This window comes from Delphinus delphis, chromosome 17 (genome assembly GCF_949987515.2).
Source record: "Delphinus delphis chromosome 17, mDelDel1.2, whole genome shotgun sequence".
Taxonomy (NCBI): domain Eukaryota; kingdom Metazoa; phylum Chordata; class Mammalia; order Artiodactyla; family Delphinidae; genus Delphinus; species Delphinus delphis.
Genome location: NC_082699.1, coordinates 64681417 through 64705826, shown reverse-complemented (window position 1 = coordinate 64705826; position 24410 = coordinate 64681417). Strand labels below are relative to the sequence as shown.

Genomic DNA, 24410 nt, shown 5'->3' with positions numbered 1-24410 from the left:
TTCAAAAAGAGAAAGCTGAAAAAAATCTCCCTGCCTGCCTTTGCTTTTCTCTTTGCACTTGGAACAGGAATTTTGAATGAACATGTATTACTCGCTCGCTGACAGGCACCTTACATGCATTATTTTAATCAATGCCCACTTCACGGATCAGGTCACACAGTGGGCGAATAACTGAACCAGGACCACGAATCCAGACAAATCTGGTGCTTGAGGCCCTTTGACACTATGCTGTATTGCCTTTTGGTAGGACAAGGGCATATTAGAATTAGGGCAAATAAGTTTACCTTCTTTAGACGTCATTGCTTCTCGGTGACAATATTATGGATACCTTTTTTCCTTCACTTTTCTATAAGTTCTAAATTTTTCCTAAGAACTTTTTCTTAATGGCTTTTCTATGGATGGATTCATCAGTAGTTAATGTCTGGAGGCTGTTCTGGTGGAGCTTTCCACCAAGGATATATGAGCTGCTTCTAGATTTGGGGAGTCATCAGCAGAGAGATGGATTCTGAAAAAATCAGGGAGTGAATTAGGTTCCCCTAGGGTGAATGTGTGGAGTAGAAATTTGGGTTGAGGAAAGAATCCTGGAAGACAGTTGGTGGAAGAGGAGCTGGTGAGAGTGAGGAGAAACAGGAGGAAAACCAGAGAAAACCTCCATGTCTATTACCTTCTGTGTAATATGGCACAGTAATACTGTGCTGTGGAATACTGGCCGGTATTTTGTCAACAATCTCTACCTTCTTGTCTCAAGGAACATCTTGAAGGTATAAGAATTCTAGTAAATGCTGGTGTTAGAATTCTGGGATTTAGTGTTTTTCTAGGCAGAATTAATGCTCCCTGATGGAGTCCCCAGAGTAAATCTCCATGTCCTCTGTTTTACAAGTGCGTGAATTACTGTACCCTGGTCTTTATTATTGGTGTGTCTCTTCTATGGAGACACGGGGGTATTACTGACTCAATTCTTTTTTTCCCAGCTCTTTGCCATGTAATAATTGATCCTGAGCAAGATACGTAACCTCTCTAAGCCCCAGTTTTTAATGAGAATCATCGTGCCGTTCAGAGGTTGTTAGGAAAGGATACAGTAAAATGGAAGAAAAAAAAAAAGTGCTTAACACAGTGCTAGGAGTATGGTCAATAGTGAAAAACTGGTACCTACCAGTTTTGAACAGCTACCCTGAGGCTAGTGCTTTTTGATGCGTGCACGTAAGGATCGCTCTGTCCATCTCCAGAAACAGAGAAGTCAAGTTCTGTCCTCGCGTCGTGAACCAGATAAAATTTCAGCTCAACGACTCCCAACTTGCCGTGGGCCAAGTCCCGGTCTGGCTCCCGCCCAAAGACTACAAGTCCCAGCATGCCGCTCGCTGGGCCTCGACGGCCCCGCCCCTTCCGCGTTGGCCCGCACAGGGCGCCGCTCTAGGCACCGCCTCCTCTCGATGCTCCTGTCCTGGGCGCGCAATGGAAACCGGCTGCTGGTTGCTTGGCGGCGAGTTCGAGGACTCGGTGTTCGAGGAGAGGCGGGAGAGGCGGCCTGGACCGCTTGCGTCCTACCGCGCCAAGCTCTGCGAGCCGCAGGTGAGAAAGCGGGGCCTCTCGGCCTCATCCCAGCCCCCGGGTCTCGCGCTCCCGGGTCCCGGCCCGACAGCGCTTCAGACGCCCCAAGGCCGCGTGGCCTACCCCCGAACCCAAACCCTCCCGGCACGAGTCCTGCGTCCACGCGGACTCCCTGGTGTCCCTTCCCCTACTCGAGCCGCAGCCGGCTGGGCCCGGCCCCCTCTGCCCCCGAGGGAATCCCCGCGCCGTCGGCCATCAGCTCGCACCTGGCGTTCGGCCTGCCTCCCAGAGGCTTGCTGGCTTCACGCCCCTGCTCTAAAATCTGTAGTAGCTCCCGTGGAGCTTCACTGCTTCTGCTGCCGGGCAGTCAGGGCCCCCAGAAATCCAGCCCCCGCCCACTTTTCAGACCTCAGTGTTGTCTGCTCCCTGAACCGTGACGTCCCACCCACGGGCCTGCCCTTGTTCACTGAGTTCCCCCTGCCCATGTTAACCCCGTTCAGATGGTCACAATCGTTCAATTATAGACATTTCTCAAGGCGCACCTTAAATGCCACCTCCTCCAAGAAGTCTTTTCTGATTCCCCCTTCCAACCACATATTTTTGTTTTGACTCCTTTTCCCTCTTTTACCTATTAAAGCACTTGTCAGTATCTCATAAAACTCTTAGACCCAGAATGCTTAATGATCACAGGAGCGTGCGTGCTTAACTTTATGTCCTCCACAGTGCCTGGCAGTTTTTGTTCATAGTGGGAAGTCCGTGAATATTTTGAATAAGTAGACTGTTAACCTGGTATTCTTTCATGTGTGTAAATCTCATCTCACCAATAATAATTCCTTTTTATCAGGTAGTGTTCTAGGCACTGGGCAGGGTTCCTTGACACGTATTGTCTCATTTTTCCTTAAAACCCTTGTACTTACAGATGTCAGGCACTCAGAAATTACTGAATTGTATGCTTGCTTTATTTCACTTACATTTTCTCCTTGCCACATGCAGTCTTTCAGAGTGACCTTTAGTACTTGATTGTGTAGACTAAAAGCGGGGAATGGGCTTTCAAAGTCCTGGGGTACCGCATTAAAAAGCCACAGGTGTGAGATAGGACCCTTGCGTTCCAGCGTTGGCTTTACCGGTTGCCTTTCAAAGTGTCAGTTCCTTATTTGTCATTTGAGAAAAAATAATGTTTGCTGGCTCACAGGTTTATTGTGAGAGTGGAATGAGATAATACTTCGCCAGGTGTGGTATGCTGTATACTTATAAAGTAAAATCCCCAAATCACTTGTCATTAGAATTTACTTGGTAAATGGTAACTGCTCATAAATTCAGGCCCCATTCAAGTCCTCTTGGTTTCCCCAAGTGTAAAACCAGGAGTTTGGGTTAGAAGATCAGTGTTCCCTGCCTGTTTGGTGTGGGACCAGGTGTTTTGCCTTACCAGCACTTCTCTTCTTAGTCTCACCCTTGTTCACAGCTTTTCCCTCCTACTCTTATCAGAATGGGGTATTTAAAGCCATCCCCATCTGCGCTCTTGCGTTTGAAAGCCAATTTTGCTTGATCATTTCCCAGTAGGATGATGAACATTGGATGGAGGTTTGCAGTTATTCAGTTATTGTTCAAGAAGTTGGGATTGGCTGATAATCTAATAGAGTATGTGACTGGAGAGCAATAAAGTGCAAAGGAAAATTATGGGTTCAGTATATAGGCTGTTGTTGGGTTACACAGTACTTCAGGGAGAACAGAAAAACAGTGGTTGCTAGCTTTCTCCACGATGATGAATCAGGCTAAGGAGGGAAACGATTACTAATTAACGATATTACTAATTAACAGGGGGGCAGTGATACCCAAGCAACTCTTTTAGAAATAGAACCAAGAAATTTTGATGTGATGGTGGAACCATCACAAATGCAGTTACGTTTGAATTAATTATAGTGTGTAACTGACTTCATTCAGCCTCGGTGTGTTTTACTCTGAGTAAAAGGGAGGATGGGGGACTTTCCTGAGGTCACAGTGGTTGAGAATCTGCCTGCCAATGCAGGGGACACGGGTTCAATCCCTCATCTGGGAAGATCCCACATGCTGCAGAGCAACTAAGCCCGTGTGCCACAGCTACTGAACCTGCGCTCTAGAGCCCGTGAGCCACAACTGCTGAAGCCCGCGCGCCTAGAGCCTGTGCTCTGCAACGAAGAGTAGCCCCTGCTCGCTGCAACTAGAGAAAGCCCATGCACAGCAACAAAGACCCAATGCAGCCAGAAATAAAAACATTTTTTTAAAAAGGTGGGGCGGGGGGAGGATGAGATGCTTCTTTGGAGCTGGAAAACTGGCACACAGTGCTTCTCGTCATTCGTGTTTTCTCATCTTAATGTTCTTTATGCAATAATCAAAAAAGATCTTTCTATCCATAGGGTTTAAATCAGTAGAAAAGTGAATAAAATATTCCAGACGGGCATTTCCTGAGACTTTTCTCCTATAGCACTTTGGCATTTGATTGCACGGAAGCCACCTTTCAGCCTTCATCTCTATTCCCTCTTTGCGTCGATTCTACTTTTGGCTTTTACACTTTCATAGTAGCACTATAATGACAGTTCTTCTTTTCTGTGTCCTCTCCATAAAGAGTTGTCAATCCCTATTCCATTCACCCTAAAAATTTCTCTGCAGGAAAACATCTCAGTCTAAAGAACCATCGTGAACTGTGCTAGTTAAATGTAGGTTCCCAAGCATCACAACCCCAAATTGGAAATGCTGTAGATAAAACCATATACTTTTGTGTTTTAGTTAAGAGGTATTGTATTATTGGTATATTTACTACTTGTGATAATTTTCATAAAAACTGGGCCACCGTTAGAACTGTCATTCTTCTTTGTCAGATGTTTTCCTGAGTCTTATCCTGAAGAATTGTGTCTTTTTTGAGGTTTAATCAATTATATATGGGAAATTGCTTCTGAGTAGGGGGTGGAAAAGTGTAGTTTCATTCTCTATAATATGCTGTTTTCACAATTTCTAGTGGTTTTATGAAGAAACGGGGAGCAGTGATGATGTTGAAGCTCTGACTATCCAGAAATTCAAAGGGGACCTGGCCTACAGACGGCAGGAGTATCAGGTAGAATTTAACATATAGAAGACTGCACTACTTGAAATGGGCTTTTGTTCTGTCCATTACAGTATATTTAAATAACAGTATACTGAGTTATGAGTGTGTTGTTTGTGAAGATGAATTTAATCTTTTGTGATATGTGTTTGTAATCTTAGAATCCCAAGTTTCTAGCTCTGTATAATTTGTTTTGTTTCCTGTAACTCCAGTATAGAGAGCTTGTTGGGATCCTTGTAGGTCTGTTTCCCCAGGTTCTGTATCTCCTAATTATGTGGGAACCTCTAGCACAGATACCTCATGGGGCCACAGGAACAAAGCACCCGAAAATGTGTAAGGAAAGGAAAGAACTAACAACTAGATTAGTTGTCAGCTTGCTTTATTTAGAGACTTCATGTCATCTTCACAAGAGTCCTGTTGTTATTTTGCTGAGGTGAAAAGGTTATACAGCAAGTTAGTGGCAAACCCAGGATTCACATTCTGGTCTTTTGGGCTCCAGAATGCTTTATTTATAGTCTCCAGCCATTTTTTCTCTACCTTTCAGAAAAAGAGTACTGACTAAAATGCTCAAGTCTTCCTTTAGTTCATTGTAGGGTCAGTTATAACATTACCTTCTGCCTAGGAAACACATCACCCCCATGACTGAATTCTTTTTTCTACTGTGTTTTCTGCCTTTCTTTTCATCCCTTCCCTTCATTTTCCTTTATTTAACAAATATTTGCCAGAAAGCACTGCAGGAGTATTCCAGTATCTCAGAAAAACTGCCGTCTACGAATTTTGCCATGAAAAGGGATGTCCAGGAAGGCCAGGCTCGGTGTCTCGTTCACCTGGGGAGGCACGAGGAAGCCCTGGAGATTGCTACAAACTTGGTGAGTGGTTTCTGTGCGTATTTCCATTTGCTTCCCTAGGATGGCTGAATGGTTTATTTTGTAAAAAACAAAACAAAACAAAAGACAACTTGTTGCAGCTAAATCTGTGTGTTTGGATAAGCAGAAGAAAATTGTCAGTGGTGGAAGAACTTTATTATGATGAACAGTTTGGAGGTCTAGACATAATCATTTGCTTGTAATATTTTTTCCTGTGTTATGCTCAAAATTTTTCATTGCCTGAAAATCTCACTTGCAAAGGTTTTTTTTTTTTTTTTGGCTGTGTCGGGTCTTAGTTGCGGCATGCAGGATCTTTCATTGAGGTGTGCGGACTTCTCTTTAGTTGTGGTGTGCAGTTTTTTTCTCTTTCTAGTTGTATCACACAGGCTTCAGAGCATATGGGCTCTAGTTGAGGAGCGCGGGCTCAGTAGTTGCGGTGTGCGGGCTTAGTTGCCCCGCGGCATGTGGGATCCTGGTTCCCCGACCAGGGATCGAACCCACATTCCCTGCACTGGAAGGCAGACTTTTTAGCACTGGACCACCGTGGAAGTCTCACTTGCAAAGGTTTTTACTCTTGTTAGGAGTAAATACTCAGAGTGGAAGGATTATGTGATGTGTTTTCTTCTTTAGGTGTTTTGTTGTTGTTTAGATTTTTATTTTCTAAAATTTCTACAATGAACATATATTACTTTTATAAACAGGAAAAAAGTTTACCAAAAAATGACTAAATATCATACTAGGCCAAGCTTAATCCTTTTTATTCTTAAATGGAGTCTGCAGAATTTTTTTTAAGGAATTTAATAAAAGCAGGTTTTTTTGCAATTCTATATCCTGCTTGTTTTTGTTTTCAGATTAAAGCACCTACAGTTTTTAGTGTAAATTTTATATGGGGACAAGTCTCAGTCGACCAGTCCTAGTTTATAGATGACCAGTTTTCTTCCTCAGAGGGACTTACTGAGGCACTGAGGCTCTGATCTTGAATCCTGTGGATCTCGTTGACCAGAGGTCAGCCTGAAGTACGCAGCCAATTGAGTTGTCCTCCTCCGTTTCATTAACTAAGAGAAATCCCACAGTTTGCTTGCCAGGGTTCATTGCATAGGACCTCAGCCTCTTGCAGTGAGAGGAACCCTTGGTGGTAATTGTCTTCGGAACATGGAAAACAGCTGTGTTTTGTTCACTCTTTTTCTCCCCTCTACTAATTGTGGGTTAATTCTTAAGCTGGAAGATAAGATTACCCTGTTAAGGAAGCACATGGCATGAACACAGTGAACTTGGAGGGGTTTAATGGTGTTCAGTCTCCCTGGTCTGAAAATTAACAGCAACTTCGGTTCTTTCAGTTGCTTTTTCTAGACATCAGTCACCCGTCCTTCCTCACTGTTCTGCTCTCCCATCACCTCTCTCTTCCTCACATCACCTGCATATCACTGTTGTGCTTTGTCTCCCCCCCTAGACCACCGAAAGCAGTGACAGGTGGATTAGTGTCAGGGGCTGGACTGGCTCTCTGGTTCCTTCTAGCTTAGTGAGTCTCTGCTGTTGTGGCTCAGAGAAGGATTTCTTGCCAGCAGATGCCATCCAGAGCTTGGGATAGTTACCAGGCAGGAGGAAGGACCAGTCAGAAGACCTTCAGCTCCTCTGTCAGGACTTTGAGAACTGGTCCTTGGGCTGCTGGGCACCCTGGTGGGCAGGAGTGTTGGGGAAGAAATGGCAGCATAGGCTAATAGGTCTCACCCCTTTCTTTGGGTCTCTTCACATGATTTCAGTGGAGCCTGCCCATTTGCATGGTTTTCTCATTTCCTGATGCCCTGTGTTTTGTTTTCTTTTTCCCTACTTGTAGGCCCTCTTCTTGTTACTCGCTCCGGCCCATTTCTGGGTTTTGTCCCAGTGGTTATTGCCCCCTCGTGCTCTGGAGTGGGCAGGTCATGACCCAGCATTGAACAAAACACAGTGAGTCTTGGAGTGCCCAGCAGGATATGAACACTTTATGCTCACAACTTCTACTGAAGTTTATTCACCTCTCTTCTTAATCATTTTTGGATAAAATTTGTAATGGAACTTATTTCTTTCTTTTTATTTTATTTTATTTTGGCTGCCAGTGCAGCCAAAATTTTGTTCTTTGTTGCTGTGTGCAGGCTTTCTCTAGCTGCGGCGAGCAGGGGCTACTCTTTGTTGCAGTGCACGGGCTTCTTACTGCAGTGGCTTCTCTTGTTGCAGAGCACGGGCTGTAGGCTCGCGGGCTTCAGTAGTTGTGGCGCACGGGCTTAGTTGCCTCACATGTGGGATCTTCCCTGCCAGGGCTCAAACCCATGTCCCCTGCATTGGCAGGTGGGTTCTTAACCACTGCGCCACCAGAGAAGCCCTGGAACTTATTTCTTAAACAAACAGTTTATACATCTTATAGCGGCTGATAGGCTCATGTGATAAACTGTGGTAAGGAAACTGCTTTTTGACAGTTACTGACTTTTTTTTTTCCATTTATCACTTCACAAACATTTATTTCAGTCTTACCATGTGTGCAGTTCTGGGTTCGGTGCTAAGGAGACAGAAAACCATGTCCATACCCTGCCCATACATTGCTGGCCTAGTGTCTAGTGGGAGAATCCTAAGCCAGCTAACACGCGTCAGCTCTTCTGAAGTACCTTTCTTCTGTGACTTCTAGTGGGACCGATTGTTGCTCTGCTACTTATAGCTGTGTGACGTCAGGCAGCTTGTCTGACTTCTCTCTTAGGACTCAGTTGCCTCAACTATAAAATGGGGATAGTGGTAGAGTCTATTTTAAAGGATTGTCTTGAGGATTAAATGAGTAAAGCACTTAGAGTAGTGTCTGGCATATGGTAAGCACTCTGTGAATGTTAACTCTCGTCATCATCATTGCATTATAGAAGGAGTTGCAGTACTGTGCACACAAACTCGTTTAAATGGAATGTAGTTTCCAGAGAGTTCTTTACTAGCTAGGCCATCAAAACCATGGTCTGCGTGCTCCACCCTACCCCACCACATACTTGCTTCCGCAATCTGAAAATGTTTGTAAACAGTATAGAGCACTATAGACTGTAGAGGAAAGGTGGCGTTTGCTGTAGGTAGTTTATACATGTTGCTTTCACTATGATAAATAAAAAACATAAAGATGTGTTACTAAACAGTTATTAGACATCTGCTATGTCTGAGGTGCTGTGCTCTCTACTAGGAATTCAGCATTGAACAAAAACTTCTGGAACTTAATGGTCTCTGGGGAAGGACAGAATACTGAACAATAGTAATAATAAAACCAGATCAGATCTGTCATCGGGAAGGTATAGTATGACTGAATAGGTTACATGAGGCTTTATTTCCTGTCTCTTCACTCAATATATGAATACTTAGAATCCTCCTCAAGCTTTCACTCACTGGTCAGCCAGTTTCTTCCAGCTGCATGCTGGGTAGGTTTTTTTTTGTTTTTTTGCGGTACGCGGGCCTCTCACTGTTGTGGCCTCTCCCGTTGCGGAGCACAGCCTCCGGACGTGCAGGCTCAGCGGCCGTGGCTCACGGGCCTAGCCACTGCGCAGCATGTGGGATCTTCCCGGACCGGGGCATGAACCCGTGTCCCCTGCATCGGCAGGCGGACTCTCAACCACTGTGCCACCAGGGAAGCCCCATGCTGGGTAGTTTTACTCATATTTCTTGCTCAGTTCTATGCAGGGGCTTGATCTGAATACTAGTAGGCCAGGTTTTCCTTAGACTTAAAATGAACTGAATCTCTACAGACTTTAACTTAGAAAAAGGAGGCTTGTTTCCCTAACCCACAGGGCTTTTGCCATTTGGCAAGTTAGGCAAGAGGTGATGGCTCTGATTAAGGAGACTTGAAAAGGATTTTCTGATCAGAAGGAAACCAAGCAATCCCCTCCAGCCAGAAATAATTGGCCCTGCTAATAGCTACCAGAGAGGGCATTTGGATTCAGTTATGCATCACGAAACACTGAGAGCTGCAGGGCCATCCTGTTTAGGATATCTAGGCCAAGTAAAATTTGGAAATAGAGTCCATTTGAATCCTCAAGGAAATTACGATTTGGATTTTTAGAAAACCTGGAATATTAAAATGGAACCATTAGCACAGGGTATAAAAAAGTTGGCTTGGGTCTTTCAGATATCTGGCTGAAGACAATAAAGATTATAATACAAATGGAAAATAAACTGACACAGAGGTTTTTGGTGTTGAACTTTGCCAGGCCACTATCACCTGGATTATGTGACTGTTGTGACATTAGGGTGTTTGGGAATGACTGGTGATTATTTTGTTAGGTTAGTTTATATTTCTCTAGGTTTATGGTTTTGAACTGAGATCTACTGAAAAATATTTAGTTCACCCTACTTGTGTGGCTACTTGTCATTTATAACATGTACAACTTGGATTTTTAGGCATCTTCATTTTTATATGGGAAACATTCCATAGTTTAAACTTCCTAATCTTTTTTTTTTCTTCTTAGGAAAACAAGGCAACTAACACAGACCATTTAACCACTGTGCTCTACCTCCAGTTTGCTATTTGTTCAAGTTTGCAGAACTTGGAGAAAACAATTTTCTGCCTACAGAAACTGATTTCTTTGCATCCCTTTAATCCTTGGAACTGGGGCAGATTGGGAGAGGCTTACCTGAATCTGGAGCCAGTGCTTGCAGCATTGCTTGCGTCATCTCAGAAACAGAACAGTTTCACCTCGAGTGACAAGGCTATCAAATCCTCTTGTCCCCACTCAGGAAAAGACTGTCTTTTGTGTTTCCCTGAAATGTTGCCCGAGAGCTCTGCGTTATCTGTGGAAACGAGCAGTGGTAATAACCAGAAGAATGAGAAAGCTTTAAAAAATATTCAAAACTGTATGGCAGAAGAGAGAGCAGCAGTGTTGCTAGAAACTCAGATGAAAGCCTGTGCCTCTTTTATACGAACAAGGTAAGCTAAGAGTGAATTAAACACACATGGTGCTAAGCTCAGAGTAAAGGTTTTATTTTTCTAATTTTAAGCTTCTAAAAATTCTAGGCCACACACTTAGTATATGTTTTTAAGATTTTTCCCATGGTCTAGATAGAATCCTTTGAATGCATTCTTTTAGCATGTAAGATTTAAAAACAAAACTATGTTTGCTCAAAAATACAACTTGTATCATCACTCAAGATAAAAGGTTAAAATTGGCAGCCATTAAAATTAGGAAAGAAAATTAAATGTATAAAACATTGACAAAGGGGGAAGCGATACATACATATATATTTTTTTAACATCTTTATTGGCGTATAATTGCTTTACAATGGTGTGTTAGTTTTTGCTTTATAACAAAGTGAATCAGCTATACATATACATATGTCCCCATATCTCTTCCCTCTTGCATCTCCCTCCCTCCCACCCTCCCTATCCCACCCCTCTAGGTGGTCACAAAGCACCGAGCTGATCTCCCTGTGCTATGCAGCTGCTTCCCACTAGCTATCTATTTTACATTTGGTAGTGTATATATGTCCGCGCCACTCTCTCACTTTGTCCCAGCTTACCCTTCCCCCTCCCCATGTCCTCAAGTCCATTCTCTGGTAGGTCTGTGTCTTTATTCCCATCTTGCCCCTAGGTTCTTCATGACTTTTTTTTTTTTTAGATTCCATATATATGTGTTAGCATATGGTATTTGTTTTTCTCTTTCTGACTTACTTCACTCTGTATGATAGACTCTAGGTCCATCCACCTCACTACAAATAACTCAATTTTGTTTCTTTTTATGGCTGAGTAATATTCCATTGTATATATGTGCCACATCTTCTTTATCCATTCATCTGTTGATGGACACTTAGGTTGCTTCCATGTCCTGGCTATTGTAAATAGAGCTGCAATGAGCATTATGCTACATGACTCTTTCTACATTATGGTTTTCTCAGGATATATGCCCAGGAGTGGGATTGCTGGGTCGTATGGTAGTTCTATTTTTAGTTTTTTAAGGAACCTCCATACTGTTCTCCATAGTGGCTGTATCAATTTACATTCCCACCAGCAGTGCAAGAGTGTTCCCTTTTCTCCACTCCCTCTCCAGCATTTATTATTTTTAGACTTTCTGATGATGGCCATTCTGACCAGTGTGAGATGATATCATTGTAGTTTTGATTTGCATTTCTCTAATGATTAATGATGTTGAGCATTCTTTCATGTGTTTGTTAGCAATCTGTATATCTTCTTTGGAGAAATGTCTATTTAGGTCTTCTGCCCATTTTCGGATTGGGTTGTATGTTTTTTTGATATTGAGCTGCTGTAAATTTTGGAGATTAATCCTTTGTCAGTTGCTTCATTTGCAAATATTTTCTCCCATTCTGAGGGTTGTCTTTTCGTCTTGTTTATGGTTTCCTTTGCTGTGCAAAAAAAAAAAAAAAAAGATTGCTGTGGCTATTCGGGGTCTTTTGTGTTTCCATACAAATTGTGAAATTTTTTGTTCTAGTTCTGTGAAAAATGCCAGTGGTAGTTTGATAGGGATTGCATTGAATCTGTAGATTGCTTTGGGTAGTATAGTCATTTTCACAATGTTGATTCTTCCAATCCAAGAACATGGTATATCTCTCCATTTGTATCATCTTTAATTTCTTTCATCAGTGTCTTATAATTTTCTTCATATAGGTCTTTTGTCTCCTTAGGTAGGTTTATTCCTAGATATTTTATTCTTTTTGTTGCAGTGGTAAATGAGAGTGTTTTCTTAATTTCACTTTCAGATTTTTCATCATTAGTGTATAGGAATGCCAGAGATTTCTGTGCATTAATTTTGTATCCTGCTACTTTACCAAATTCATTGATTAGCTCTAGTAGTTTTCTGGTAGCATCTTTAGGATTCTCTATGTATACTATCACGTCATCTGCAAACAGTGACAGCTTTACTTCTTCTTTTCCAATTTGGATTCCTTTTATTTCTTTTTCTTCTCTGAGTGCTGTGGCTAAAACTTCCAAAACTATGTTGAATAAGAGTGGTGAGAGTGGGCAACCTTGTCTTGTTCCTGATCTTAGTGGAAATGGTTGCAGTTTTTCACCATTGAAGACGATGTTGGCTATGGGTTTGTCATATATGGCCTTTATTATGTTGAGGAAAGTTCCCTCTGTGTCTACTTTCTGGAGGGTTTTTATCATAAAAGGGTGTTGAATTTTGTCGAAAGCTTTCTCTGCATCTGTTGAGATGATCATATGGTTTTTCTCCTTCAGTTTGTTAATATGGTGTATCACGTTGATTGATTTGCGTATATTGAAGAATCCTTGCATTCCTGGAATAAACCCCACTTGATCATGGTGTATGATCCTTTTAATGTGCTGTTGGATTCTGTTTGCTAGTATTTTGTTGAGGATTTTTGCATCTATGTTCATCAGTGATACCGGCCTGTAATTTTCTTTCTTTGTGACATCTTTGTCTGGTTTTGGTATCAGGGTGATAGTGGCCTCGTAGAATGAGTTTGGAAGTGTTCCTCCCTCTGCTATATTTTGGAAGAGTTTGGGAAGGATAGGTGTTAGCTCTTCTCTAAATATTTGACAGAATTGCCCTGTGAAGCCATCTGGTCCTGGGCTTTTGTTTGTTGGAAGATTTTTAATCACAGTTTCAATTTCATTGCTTGTGATTGGTCTGTTCATATTTTCTATTTCTTCCTGGTTCAGTCTCAAAACGTTGTGCATTTCTAAGAATTTGTCCATTTCTTCCAGGTTTTCCATTTTATTGGCATATAGTTGCTTGTAGTAATCTCTCATGATCCTTTGTATTTCTGCAGTGTCAGTTGTTACTTCTCCTTTTTCATTTCTAATTCTATTGATTTGAGTCTTATCCCTTTTTTTCTTGATGAGTCTGCCTAATGGTTTATCAATTTTGTTTATCTTCTCAAAGAACCAGCTTTTAGTTTTACTGATCTTTGTTATCGTTTCCTTCGTTCCTTTTTCATTATTTCTGATCTGATCTTTATGATTTCTTTCCTTCTGCTAACTTTGGGGTTTTTCTGTTCTTCTTTCTCTAATTGCTTTAGGTGTAAGGTTAGGTTGTTTATTTGAGATGTTTCTTGTTTCTTGAGGTAGGATTGTAGTGCTATAAACTTCCCTCTTAGAACTGCTTTTGCTGCATACTATAGGTTTTGGGTTGTCGTGTTTTCATTGTCATTTGTTTCTAGGTAATTTTTGACTTCCTCTTTGATTTCTTCAGTGATCTCTTGGTTATTTAGTAGTGTATTGTTTAGCCTCCATGTGTTTGTATTTTTTACAGATTTTTTCCTGTAGTTGATATTTAGTCTTATAGCGTTGTGGTTGGAAAAGATACTTGAGACAATTTCGATTTTCTTACATTTACCAAGGCTTGATTTGTGACCCAGGATATGATCTATCCTGGAGAATGTTCCATGAGCACTTGAGAAGAATGTGTATTCTGTTGTTTTTGGATGGAATGTTCTATAAATATCAGTTAAGTCTGTCTTGTTTAATGTATCATTTAAAGTTTGTGTTTCCTTATTTATTTTCATTTTGGATGATCTGTCCATGGGTGAAAGTGGGGTGTTAAAGTCCCCTACTATGATTGTGTTACTGGCGATATCCCCTTTTATGGCTGTTAGTATTTGCCTTATGTATTGAGGTGCTCCTGTGTTGGGTGCATAAATATTTACAACTGTTATATCTTCTTCTTGGATTGATCCCTTGATCATTATGTAGTGTCCTTTTTTGTCTTTTGTAATAGTCTTTGTTTTAAAGTCTATTTTGTCTGATATGAGAATTGCTAGTCCAGCTTTCTTTTGATTTCCATTTGCATGGAATATCTTTTTCCATCCCCTCACTTTCAGTCTGTATGTGTCCCTAGGTTTGAAGTGGGTCTCTTGTAGACAGCATATATACGGGTCTCGTTTTTGTGTCCATTCGGCTAGTCTATGTCTTTTGGTTGGAGCATTTAATCCATTTACATTTAAGGTAATTATTGATATGTATGATCCTGTCACCATTTTCTTAATTGTTTTGGGTTTGTTATTGTAGGTCTTTTCCTTCTCTTGTGTTTCCTGCCTAGAGAAGTTCCTTTAGCGTTTGTTGTAAAGCTGGTTTGGTGGTGCTGAATTCTCTTAGCTTTTGCTTGTCTGTAAAGGTTTTAATTTCTCTGTCAAGTCTGAATGAGATCCTTGCTGGGTAGAGTAATCTTGGTTGTAGGTTTTTCTCCTTCATCACTTTAAATATGTCCTGCCTGTCCCTTCTGGCTTGCAGAGTTTCTGTTGAAAGATCAGCTGTTAACCTTATGGGGATTCCCTTGTGTGTTATTTGTTGTTTTTCCCTTGCTGCCTTTAATATGTTTTCTTTGTATTTAATTTTTGTTAGTTTGATTAATATGTGTTTTGGCATGTTTCTCCTTGGATTTATCCTGTGTGGGACTCTCTGTGCTTCCTGGACTTGATTAACTATTTCCTTTCCCATATTAGGGAAGTTTTCAACTATTACCTCTTCAAATATTTTCTCAGTCACTTTCTTTTTCTCTTCTTCTTCTGGGACCCCTATAATTCAAATGTTGGTGTGTTTAGTGTTGTCCCAGAGGTCTCTGAGACTGTCCTCAATTCTTTTCATTCTTTTTTCTTTATTCTGCTCTGCAGTAGTTATTTCCACTATTTTATTTTCCAGGTCACTTATCCGTTCTTCTGCCTCAGTTATTCTGCTATTGATCCCTCTAGAGAATTTTTAATTTCATTTATTGTGTTGTTCATCACTGTTTGTTTGCTCTTTAGTTCTTCTAGGTCCTTGTTAAACATTTCTTTTATTTTCTCTATTCTATTTCCAAGATTTTGGATCATCTCTACTATCATTTTTCTGAATTCTTTTTCAGGTAGACTGCCTGTTTCCTCTTCATTTGTTTGGTCTGGTGGGGTTTTGCCTTGCTCCTTCATCTGCTTTGTATTTCTCTGTCTTCTCATTTTGCTTAAGTTACTGTGTTTGGGGTCTCCTTTTCGCAGGCTGCAGGTTCGTAATTCCTGTTGTTTTTGGTGTCTGTCCCCAGTGGCTAAGGTTGGTTCAGTGGGTTGTGTAGTTTTCCTGGTGGAGGGGACTAGTGCCTGTGTTCTGGTGGATGAGGCTGGATCTTGTCTTTCTGGTGGGCAGGACTGCATCCAGCTGGGTGTTTTGGGGTGTCCATGGCCTTATTATGATTTTAGGCAGCCTCTCTGCTAATGGGTGGGGTTGTGTTCCTGTCTTGCTAGTTGTTTGGCATAGGGCGTCCTGCACTGTAGCTTGCTGGTCGTTGAGTGGAGCTGGGTCTTGGCGTTGAGATGGAGATATCTGGGAGATTTCCGCCGTTTGATATTACGTGGAGCTGGTAGGTCTCTTGTGGACCAGTGTCCTGAACTTGGCTCTCCCACCTCAGAGGCACAGCCCTGACACCTGGCTGGAGCACCAAGAGCCGGTCATCCATACGGCTCAGAATAAAAAAGGAGAAAAAAAAGAAAGGAAGAAGGAAGAGGATAAAATAAAATAAAATAAAGTTATTAAAATAAAAAAAAATTATTAAAAAAAATTTTTTTAAGTAATTAAAAAACAAAAAACGGACAGAATCCTAGGAGAAATGGTAAAAACAAAGCTATACAGACAAAATCACACACAGAAGCATACACATACACCTTCACAAAGAGAGAAAAAGGGAAAAATACGTATATATCATTGCTCCCAAAGTCCACCTCCTCAATTTGGGATGATTCGTTGTCTGTTCAGGTATTCCAGAGATGCAGGTACATCAAGTTGATTGTGGAGATTTAATCTGCTGCTCCTGAGGCTGCTGGGAGAGATTTCCCTTTCTCTTCTTTGTTCGCACAGCTCCCTGGGTTCACCTTTGGGTGTGGCCCCGCCTCTGTGTGTAGGTCGCCTTCAGGCTTCTATTCTTCGCTCAGACAGGACGGGGTTAAAGGAGCAGCTGATTCGGTGGCTCTGGCTCACTCAGGCTGTGGGGGAGGGAGGGGTACGGCTGCAGGGCGAGCAGGCAGCAGAGGCCAGCATGACGTTGCATCAGCGTGAGGCGCGCTGTGTGTTCTCCCGGGGAAGTTGTCCCTGGATCCCGGGACCCTTGCAGTGGCGGGCTGCACAGGCTCCCAGGAGGGGAGGTGTGGATAGTGACCTGTGCTTGCACACAGGGGAAACGATATTTTAAAGAAGGAATTTTTCACTCACATTCCACAGAAAGCTACCGAAGAAGGAAATCTGCTCGTGTGTTCAAGTCATTATTAATAACACAAATAAACAACGTTTAATTCATTCTACAGGGAATTCCCATGGTTCAGGGACTCCCATGGTTTTGGATCCATAGTGTATAAGAGTTTAGGGAGAGGGGAGAGTACACTGGACCAGTTCTGTAATTTATGAGAGAAACAGACTCTCTCAGGTCTCAGATAATACCAAAAAAACATAGCATTGGGTTTTGTTTTGTTTATTTTTTTTTAACTCTGAAGAATTCAAGAAGTATTGATGTTAACAGTGAGTCTTACTGAAAAGCGGTATCTATTTGGCAGATTTTAAACTTCCTTCAGCGGATGTTTATTTAGCATTGCCTATATCACTTTAATTCAGAAGTGCATTGAATGACATCTGGGTTCCAGGCACCTGCTGGGGCTTGGGATCATAAAGATCATCAAAAAAGAGTCCCTTTCCTTACACTGCTCAGTGTATTAAGGAAAACATATGTGCAGTCGGTGACCAGCAGCACAGGTGCTAAACAGTGTGTCAGTGGCAGAGAACCCTTCAGGGACCAGTACCTGGGAGCTGTGCAGAGTGGCAGGAAGAAGGACCTCCACAGATGGAATGGGGCTCCCGGGAACATTTGTCAGTTGTGTAGATGAATGTACTCGATGCTGTGTATACATTATTTCATTTTAACCCTCACCACTCTCTGGGGTACATGTTGGGATCCCAGTGTACAGACTGGGGAGCTGATTTGGAATCATGCCCAAGGTGGCACAGCTGTGAAGTGCTGCCAGGATCTGGACCCAGATCTTTGACTCCAGAGCCTGTGTTCTTGCCAGGATATCTTGCGAGAGAGAAAGCACGGCCCAAGGAGTGGAAGGGCTGGTGTAGAATGGTGGTGTCACGTGGTCCGGTGCAGTGAGAGCAGCTTTGGTGGCAGGAGACCGAGGGGTGGGCTGTGGACCCCGAGACCAGAACAGCGTCATGAGCAGGAGGCAGGACCTTGGAGTCAGATCCCATTTTAAGGGACCTAATACATCGTTGTTATTGAGGGAATTAGCCTGGACTTCTGCGCTTGCTCGCTCACCGCTCACCGTCTGACCTTGCACAAATTACTTCAGCTCTCCGATCTCCAGTTTCCTCATCTTGACAGATGGAGAAATGGGGGAAATGCCTACTTTGTAGAGTTGTGAGGTTTAAAGTATCTGAAGCACTTATTGTAGTATGCATTGTGTGTAAACATTTGGTAAATGTTGTACTTCTGCTGTTTTGTTTTTATTCGCACAAGGTGTTAAATGTCATCTTAAAGAGTTTGGGCCTTATGCCGAAGGTCTGAAGAATATTTAAATGTTTAAGTGGTGTGACAAGAGCTCTGATTTCGAGGGAGATCTGGTGGCTAGGAGGACGTATTAGAGGAAGGAGTTTGGATCCAGGGACACAAGGGAAGGGGCTGTGGACCAATCAGTGGATGGTGCCGAGGCCCTGACCTAGCACAGTGCGCTGAGAATCAAAAGGGGAAATGGATGGCACTGAGGGTGGAACAGACAGGACTTGGTGACAAGCTGAATGTGTGGGTAGGCCGGGGTGGGGAGGGGAGGACGGAAGAGTCAGACCACCCTGAAGAGTCTGCCTTGTGGGTGAGGGTGGATGCTGGTGCCTCCACTGAGACAGGACAGGGCTGGAGAGCAGAGCGGATCGAGGGTGGGAATCCAGCTGGAGTTTTCCATTAGAAGTGGGAGCTGAGCTCAGAAGAAGGGAAGTGTAGAGGTTGAGCTCCAGGAAAGATCAGCGATCAGATGGAGTGAGAAGCTTTGAAGGCGAGAGGTCTTGTGAGACCTTTGAGAAGGCACTTTCAGTAGCGATGCGGTGACAAGGCAGACTGCAGAGGACTGAGGGTGAATGAACATGAAATGGAGGCAGCAAGGGTAAGCTGTATTTTCAGGTAACTTCAGGAGCGAGAGAGAGAAAGCAAGGACATAATAGAGGCCTCGCGTATAAGTGCCTCCAGAGGCCAGGTAAGGTGATGTGAAGAGTCAGAGTGAAGGCCAGTGAGGTCATGTTCTTTTATAAAACTCCAGCGGCTTCCCATTGCACTTATGTAAACTCCACGTTTCTTTCCGTGGCCTGCAGGGGCTTATGTGAGTTGGCCCTGACTGTCTTTTTCTCCTCTTTCACTACAGTTTGTTTTCTTCTTGGCTGTGTTCCGGCCACAGAGATCTTCCTGATTTCCAGACTCGGCAAGCTGGTTCTTCTGGCAGGGCCCCCTTCCCCTGGCCAAGCCCTCTTCCCGCCGTGAGCCTGCGGCTGGCTGCTCACCATCTGAGCCTTAGCTTGAGCGGTAGCTCAGAAAAGCCTTCCATCACTGCCCCGTCTGAGGTGGATGCTTCGTCCACCCTGTCTTGAGTTTTTGTTTCATAGTCTTCGTCACTGCCTGAGGTGATCTTATTTGCTTGTGCTTTGCTCTCCTTCTGTTCCTTGAGGCAGAAACCTGTCTGTTTTGCTCACCAACGTCCCTCAATGCCTAGAGTAGTGTGGGGGGCATTTCTCAAGGCAGGAAGTGAGTGAACAGGAGAGCTGAGTGCTTCTGGACGTAGCAGTGAGGCCTGAGGGGAATTGGAAAAATCTGCAGTCAGCATTTTAGAAAACAGAGAAGAGCAGGAGGTGTGGGAGGAGAGAAGAGGAGACCAGGCCAGGACCGTGACGGGGAGACCGGGGTGAGCCAGGTGCAGAGTGGCCCTGCGAGGGCCGTGGAGGGGATGGCCCTGCTGTGGGTAACGGAAGCGTGCTAGAGATCCTGTTAGTCCTTGAGGCCCAGGGAGATGGAAGGGTCATAGAGCACCGACTTCAGAGAGCTACATCCTGACACTTCTGGGAGGAGCCTTTGATGGGGAGGTTTGTTCTTTTCACTCTGCATTGTTTGTGCTTTTCAGTCACTTGACTTCTACAGGAAGCTCTTTTGAGGCTTGCTCTCTAAAGATTCCTTTGAGAAGTTTTGGTCTATGAATTTTAGAAAAGATAACTCTCCAGTGTAAAGTTGGGCAACTTGTTGAGAGTAAGGAGCTTTCAGGATTCAAATGAAGGTGAGGACCTTCTCTTTGGCCGAGTTGGACTCACATCCAGCCCAGTTCCTGTGCTGTGTATGAACATGTCCTCACTGCTGTCCTTTATGTGAGCCTACACATTGGGACTTTCTGTTTTTCAGGCTTTTGCTTCAGCTCGCCCAATCTCAGCAAACATCGTTTGCTTTGGAGAGGAACTTAAAGACTCAGCAGGAAATTGAAGCTAAAATGAAAGGGTTCAGCTTCAAAGAAGACACTTTGCTGTTGATAGCAGAGGTGAGTGTGTCCTCTAGGGTTTATGTGAAACAAAGTATCATAGATATTTTTCCTGGCTCCGAGACCATTTTTTAAAAAACAGGGCCAAATCGCGTCTTCTGAAGGACTTCTGTCTCCCTCCTTTACGTGCCTTTTGATCACTTAACCCCCGAAAGTGGCCTCTTCATCCCCTCTGAGCAGTAGCGTGCTGTGAGGCAGGGGCTGTGTTTCGTTTACTTGTCAGTGCTTGTTAGTACCTGCCTGCTTGAACATCAGAAATGCCCGGTAATTGATTTGTGAATGCTGAATAAATGAATGAATGAGTGACTTGACATTTGGGCAGCTCTTTTGTCTGTTTTTTCTCCTGTTCATCCTCAGAACAGCCTGGGGGATGGGGGGAGCTGGAGTGAGGCTCATAGAGGCTGTGACTTGCCCTAAGGTCAGATTTTAAGTGGCGGAACTAGTTTGGAACCCATCCAGCTCCAAGTCCATTTTCTTTCTGCTCCACCCTGTTACTACTTTGATGGTTGCAGAGAAATTCAGATGTCAGGCTTTTTTTTTAACTTGGTCTGTGGCAGTTTCTCTCTGAACTCAGAGAGTGATTGCTGGAATTAGATAGCTCTGTGGGGCCCCCCCAAAATTTAAAAATGTCTTATCTTTTCAGCTAGATTTTAAGGTCCTTATAAGTGAGACATCCTTACAAGGTGTCTTAAACATCTTCATATTCTTCCCCGTGTGTGACTGGAATAGTAGTCCTCTGCCTGGACAATGCATGGGAAATACCTGCATTTAAAATAGCTTTTTAAAAAAGAAATGTCTGGGCCCTCTTTGGGATGATAATGTGCATTTCATTTTGTGCTGTTACTTTTACTTAACATTGTGACATGAGCATGACCCTGTATCCTTAAATATTTCTTAATTACATACTTTTTTCTTTTTATAGTTGTTTTATTTGAATTAGGGTCCATATAAGGTCTACATACTGTGTTTGTCTCTTACATCTCTTTAATGTTATAACAGTTCCCCTTCCCCCTCTTTTTTTTTTGGTGATAAAAAATATATCTAACATAAAATTTGCCATCTTAATTGCTGTTGAGTGTACAATTCAGTGGCGTTAGTTACATTCACGATGTTGTGCAACCACCAGCACTATTTCCAAAACGTTTTCGTCGCTCCAAATAGAAACACTTTAACCCTACCCCAACCTCTGGTAACCTCTAATCTGCTTTTTGTGTCTATGAGTTTGCCTGTGCTAGATATTTCAAATAGTGGAATCATACAATATTTGTCCTTTTATGTCTGGCTTATTTCACTTAGCATAATGTTTTCAAGGTTCTTCCATATGTATCAGAACTTCATTCCTTTTTATGGCTGAATAATATTCCATTGTGTGTGTGTGTACACACACACACACACACACCCCACATCCTATTTGTCCATTCATCATCTGTTGATGGGCACTTGCATTGTTTTCTACCTTTTGGCTTTTGTGAATAATACTGCTATGGACATTGGCATACAAGTATCTGTTTGAGTTCCTGATTTCAATTCTTTTGGGCATCTATCTAAGAATGGAGTTGCTGGGTCATCTGGTAATTCTGTGTTTAACTTTTTGAGGAACTGCCAAACTGCATTTTGTTTTATAGGCTGATATTTTTACCTAACATTGTGGTATGATCATGACACTGTATCCTTAAATATTATTTGAGTGCATAATTTTTAATGATTGGATAGTAGTCCAGTTACAGCTTTTGATGAGCTATCATTTATCTACTTAAGTCCTATATTGGACATTTAACAAATATTCAGTACCGACTTTAATAAGTCTTTGCAAAAAAAAAATCAGTTTTTGTGTTTGTTTTAAAATAGATTACTGGAAATAGAATCACTGGGTTAAAGTATATGAACATTTTAAAGCCTCAAAGCATGTTTCCAAATTGTCATTGAGAAAGATTGGTTCCGGGAATTCCCTGGCAGTCCAGTGGTTAGGACTCTGCGCTTTCACTGCTGAGGGCTCGGGTTTGTCCCTGGTTGGGGAACTAAGATCCTGTAAGTCACGCGGTGTGGCCAAAAAAAAAAAAAGAGAGAGAAGAAAGGTTGGTTCTGTTTATATATCCTCCAGCAGCATATGAGAATACTGATTTTCCTTCTCCAAACCTAGGTATTAGGTTGAACCATGTGAAATTGTCAATATTCAATCATTTTGACCATAAAACCAGAATTTTATATTGAACAACTTAATATTATTACTTTTTAAAATCTGTACTTTCATTGGTAAAAATAGCGCTTTTTAATATTACTGTTTATTTGATTACTAATAAAATGAACAATTTTTTCACACATTCATTGGCCATTTATATTTTGTGAAATACCTAGTCATGCTTTTTCTTCGTTATTTATGTTTCTGCTTTTCTTATTAATTTTAAGAGCTCTTTCTACACTAGGCTTACTAACCTTTTATATGTTGTTTCTATAAATACTGTATTTATAAATACAGTATTTCAGTATTTTCTGAAGTTTATGATACTTTTGATATATAGAAGTTTAAATTTTTATTTGGCCAAAGACTTCTGCAGATTTTTTGACACCTGTGAATGATATACCTGCCGAGCCTGCGTTTTGGAATATTGCATTGTTTGAGTATTACTATTATTCAATTCTCTCTTTTTTTTTTTTTTTTTTTGCGGTACACGGGCCTCTCACTGTTGTGGCCTCTCCCGCTGCGGAGCACAGGCTCCGGACGCACAGGCTCAGTGGCCATGGCTCACGGGCCCAGCCGCTCCGCGGCATGCGGGATCCTCCTGGACCGGGGCACGAACCCATGTCCCTTGCATTGGCAGGCAGACTCTCGACCACTGCGCCACCAGGGAAGCCCCTCTTTTTTTTTTTTAATTAAAAAAAAACACTTTTGGTGTTATACCCCAGACTTTAAAATACTGTATTTCATTGAGTCCAAGCAGTCATCAGTCATTAAGAGACATAATTATTTGATGTGCCACTAAAAGAAAAACAAGATGCTCTTTACACTGTGACACACCAGTGGGTATAAGATACATCTTGATTTCAGAGATGTTAAAATACAAAACCAAAAATTGTCTTTGAATTGATGAAAATAATATGCCTTAATAAATCCTGACAGTTGCTTGCTGTTCATCCTGTCAGCTCTAGCCTCAAACAATAAGTAGTCTTTGAAGATTTAAAGCCAGTGGAACCTGTTCTTTGAGTGGGTTTCTAATCCATTATAGTTTGAGTATTCATGGACACATAGGGCCTCAGGGTTTGTAGGAAACCTAGGGACCGTCTAGTCCAAATCCAAGTGACAGATTCCCTCTACAACATCCCTGCCAAATGGCTCCCTAACTTTTCATGCCGAATCGTGGGAAATGTTTTGGGACTTAATTTTAGTTCACTGTCCTTTACCAAAGGTGGGCTGATCACTTAGCGAGTTCAGATGCAAGCTTCTTACAAACTTAACTTTGTGGGTGTCTTGTCAAAGAGAAGCTAACGCAGAACCTGGACCTGGATCTGACCAGTAGGGAGCAGTATTGTGCCTTTAGAGTGCGGGGCATGCTCTTAAGTCCCTGAGGTTGCTGTGGTAACCTTTCTGGAGGGATGGAGTCTCTCTGGATCAGGGAAGTGTGGACTCAGCTACTTGCTGCTCGACTGTTTGCTGCCTTTGACTTCTTTGGAGAACTTCTAAGAGAAGGGATCTGTGCTCTCTACACAGCAGCAGTTACATTCTGTGCAAGCGCTGCTTTTCTGTCGTTTACAAGGAGGAAGGATCACTGGTGGTGCATATTCTTGTCAGCTGCAGATGCTCCATATGACATAAGAAGGTTGACTGTCTCTCCCTGTAGCCTGAATGGTACTGCTGCCATGCTAGTGCTTTGGTGATTTGTTTGCTCAGGGGAAGACGAGACTGGAAGTAGGGGATGTTTTACAAATATGGTCTTGGATCACTGCTTCTGAATAAACATCCTTTCGATATGTTGAATTGCTAGAGTTGTCACCTGGCTGCTAAAGAAATCCTTCTGTACGAAATCATTTACACTTGATAAATAGCGTGGTCTTCATCCCGTCATTCCGTGTCTGCTTCCCCTGTTATTGGGACAGGGTTTTTTTTTTTCCCCTCCTACTGCAGGTTATGGGTGAAGATATCGTCCCAGAGAAAATAAGAGATGAGGTTCACACAGAGGTGAAGTGTGTTGGCCCTGCAGCCCTGACTGCCTTGGTGATCGCGTCTTCGAAAGAATTTGAAGACAAGTGGTTCAGAAAGATCAAAGACCACTTCTGTCCCTTTGAAAATCAGTTCCATACAGAGATACAGATGTTGGTTTAGTGGTCCCTTTCAAAACAGAACAAAACATCTTGTATTAATTGTGCTGGTTTACTTCAGACAGAATCCACTGCTAATCATGGAATATACTGAATTAAAAACAATTATTTATGTCTTATAAAAA

At 42.4% G+C, this 24410-nt stretch overlaps 1 protein-coding gene across 1 annotated transcript; it reads left to right on the top strand.

The window, feature by feature from the left end:
• The first annotated feature begins 1419 nt into the window (after nucleotides 1-1419).
• Nucleotides 1420-24410, top strand: C17H8orf76 (chromosome 17 C8orf76 homolog). Its single transcript, XM_059995150.1, has 6 exons — nucleotides 1420-1569; nucleotides 4541-4636; nucleotides 5350-5493; nucleotides 9951-10408; nucleotides 19839-19971; nucleotides 24092-24410. The coding sequence occupies exons 1-6, from the start codon at nucleotides 1453-1455 to the stop codon at nucleotides 24287-24289; spliced, it is 1146 nt and encodes a 381-aa protein (XP_059851133.1). The 5' UTR covers nucleotides 1420-1452; the 3' UTR covers nucleotides 24290-24410.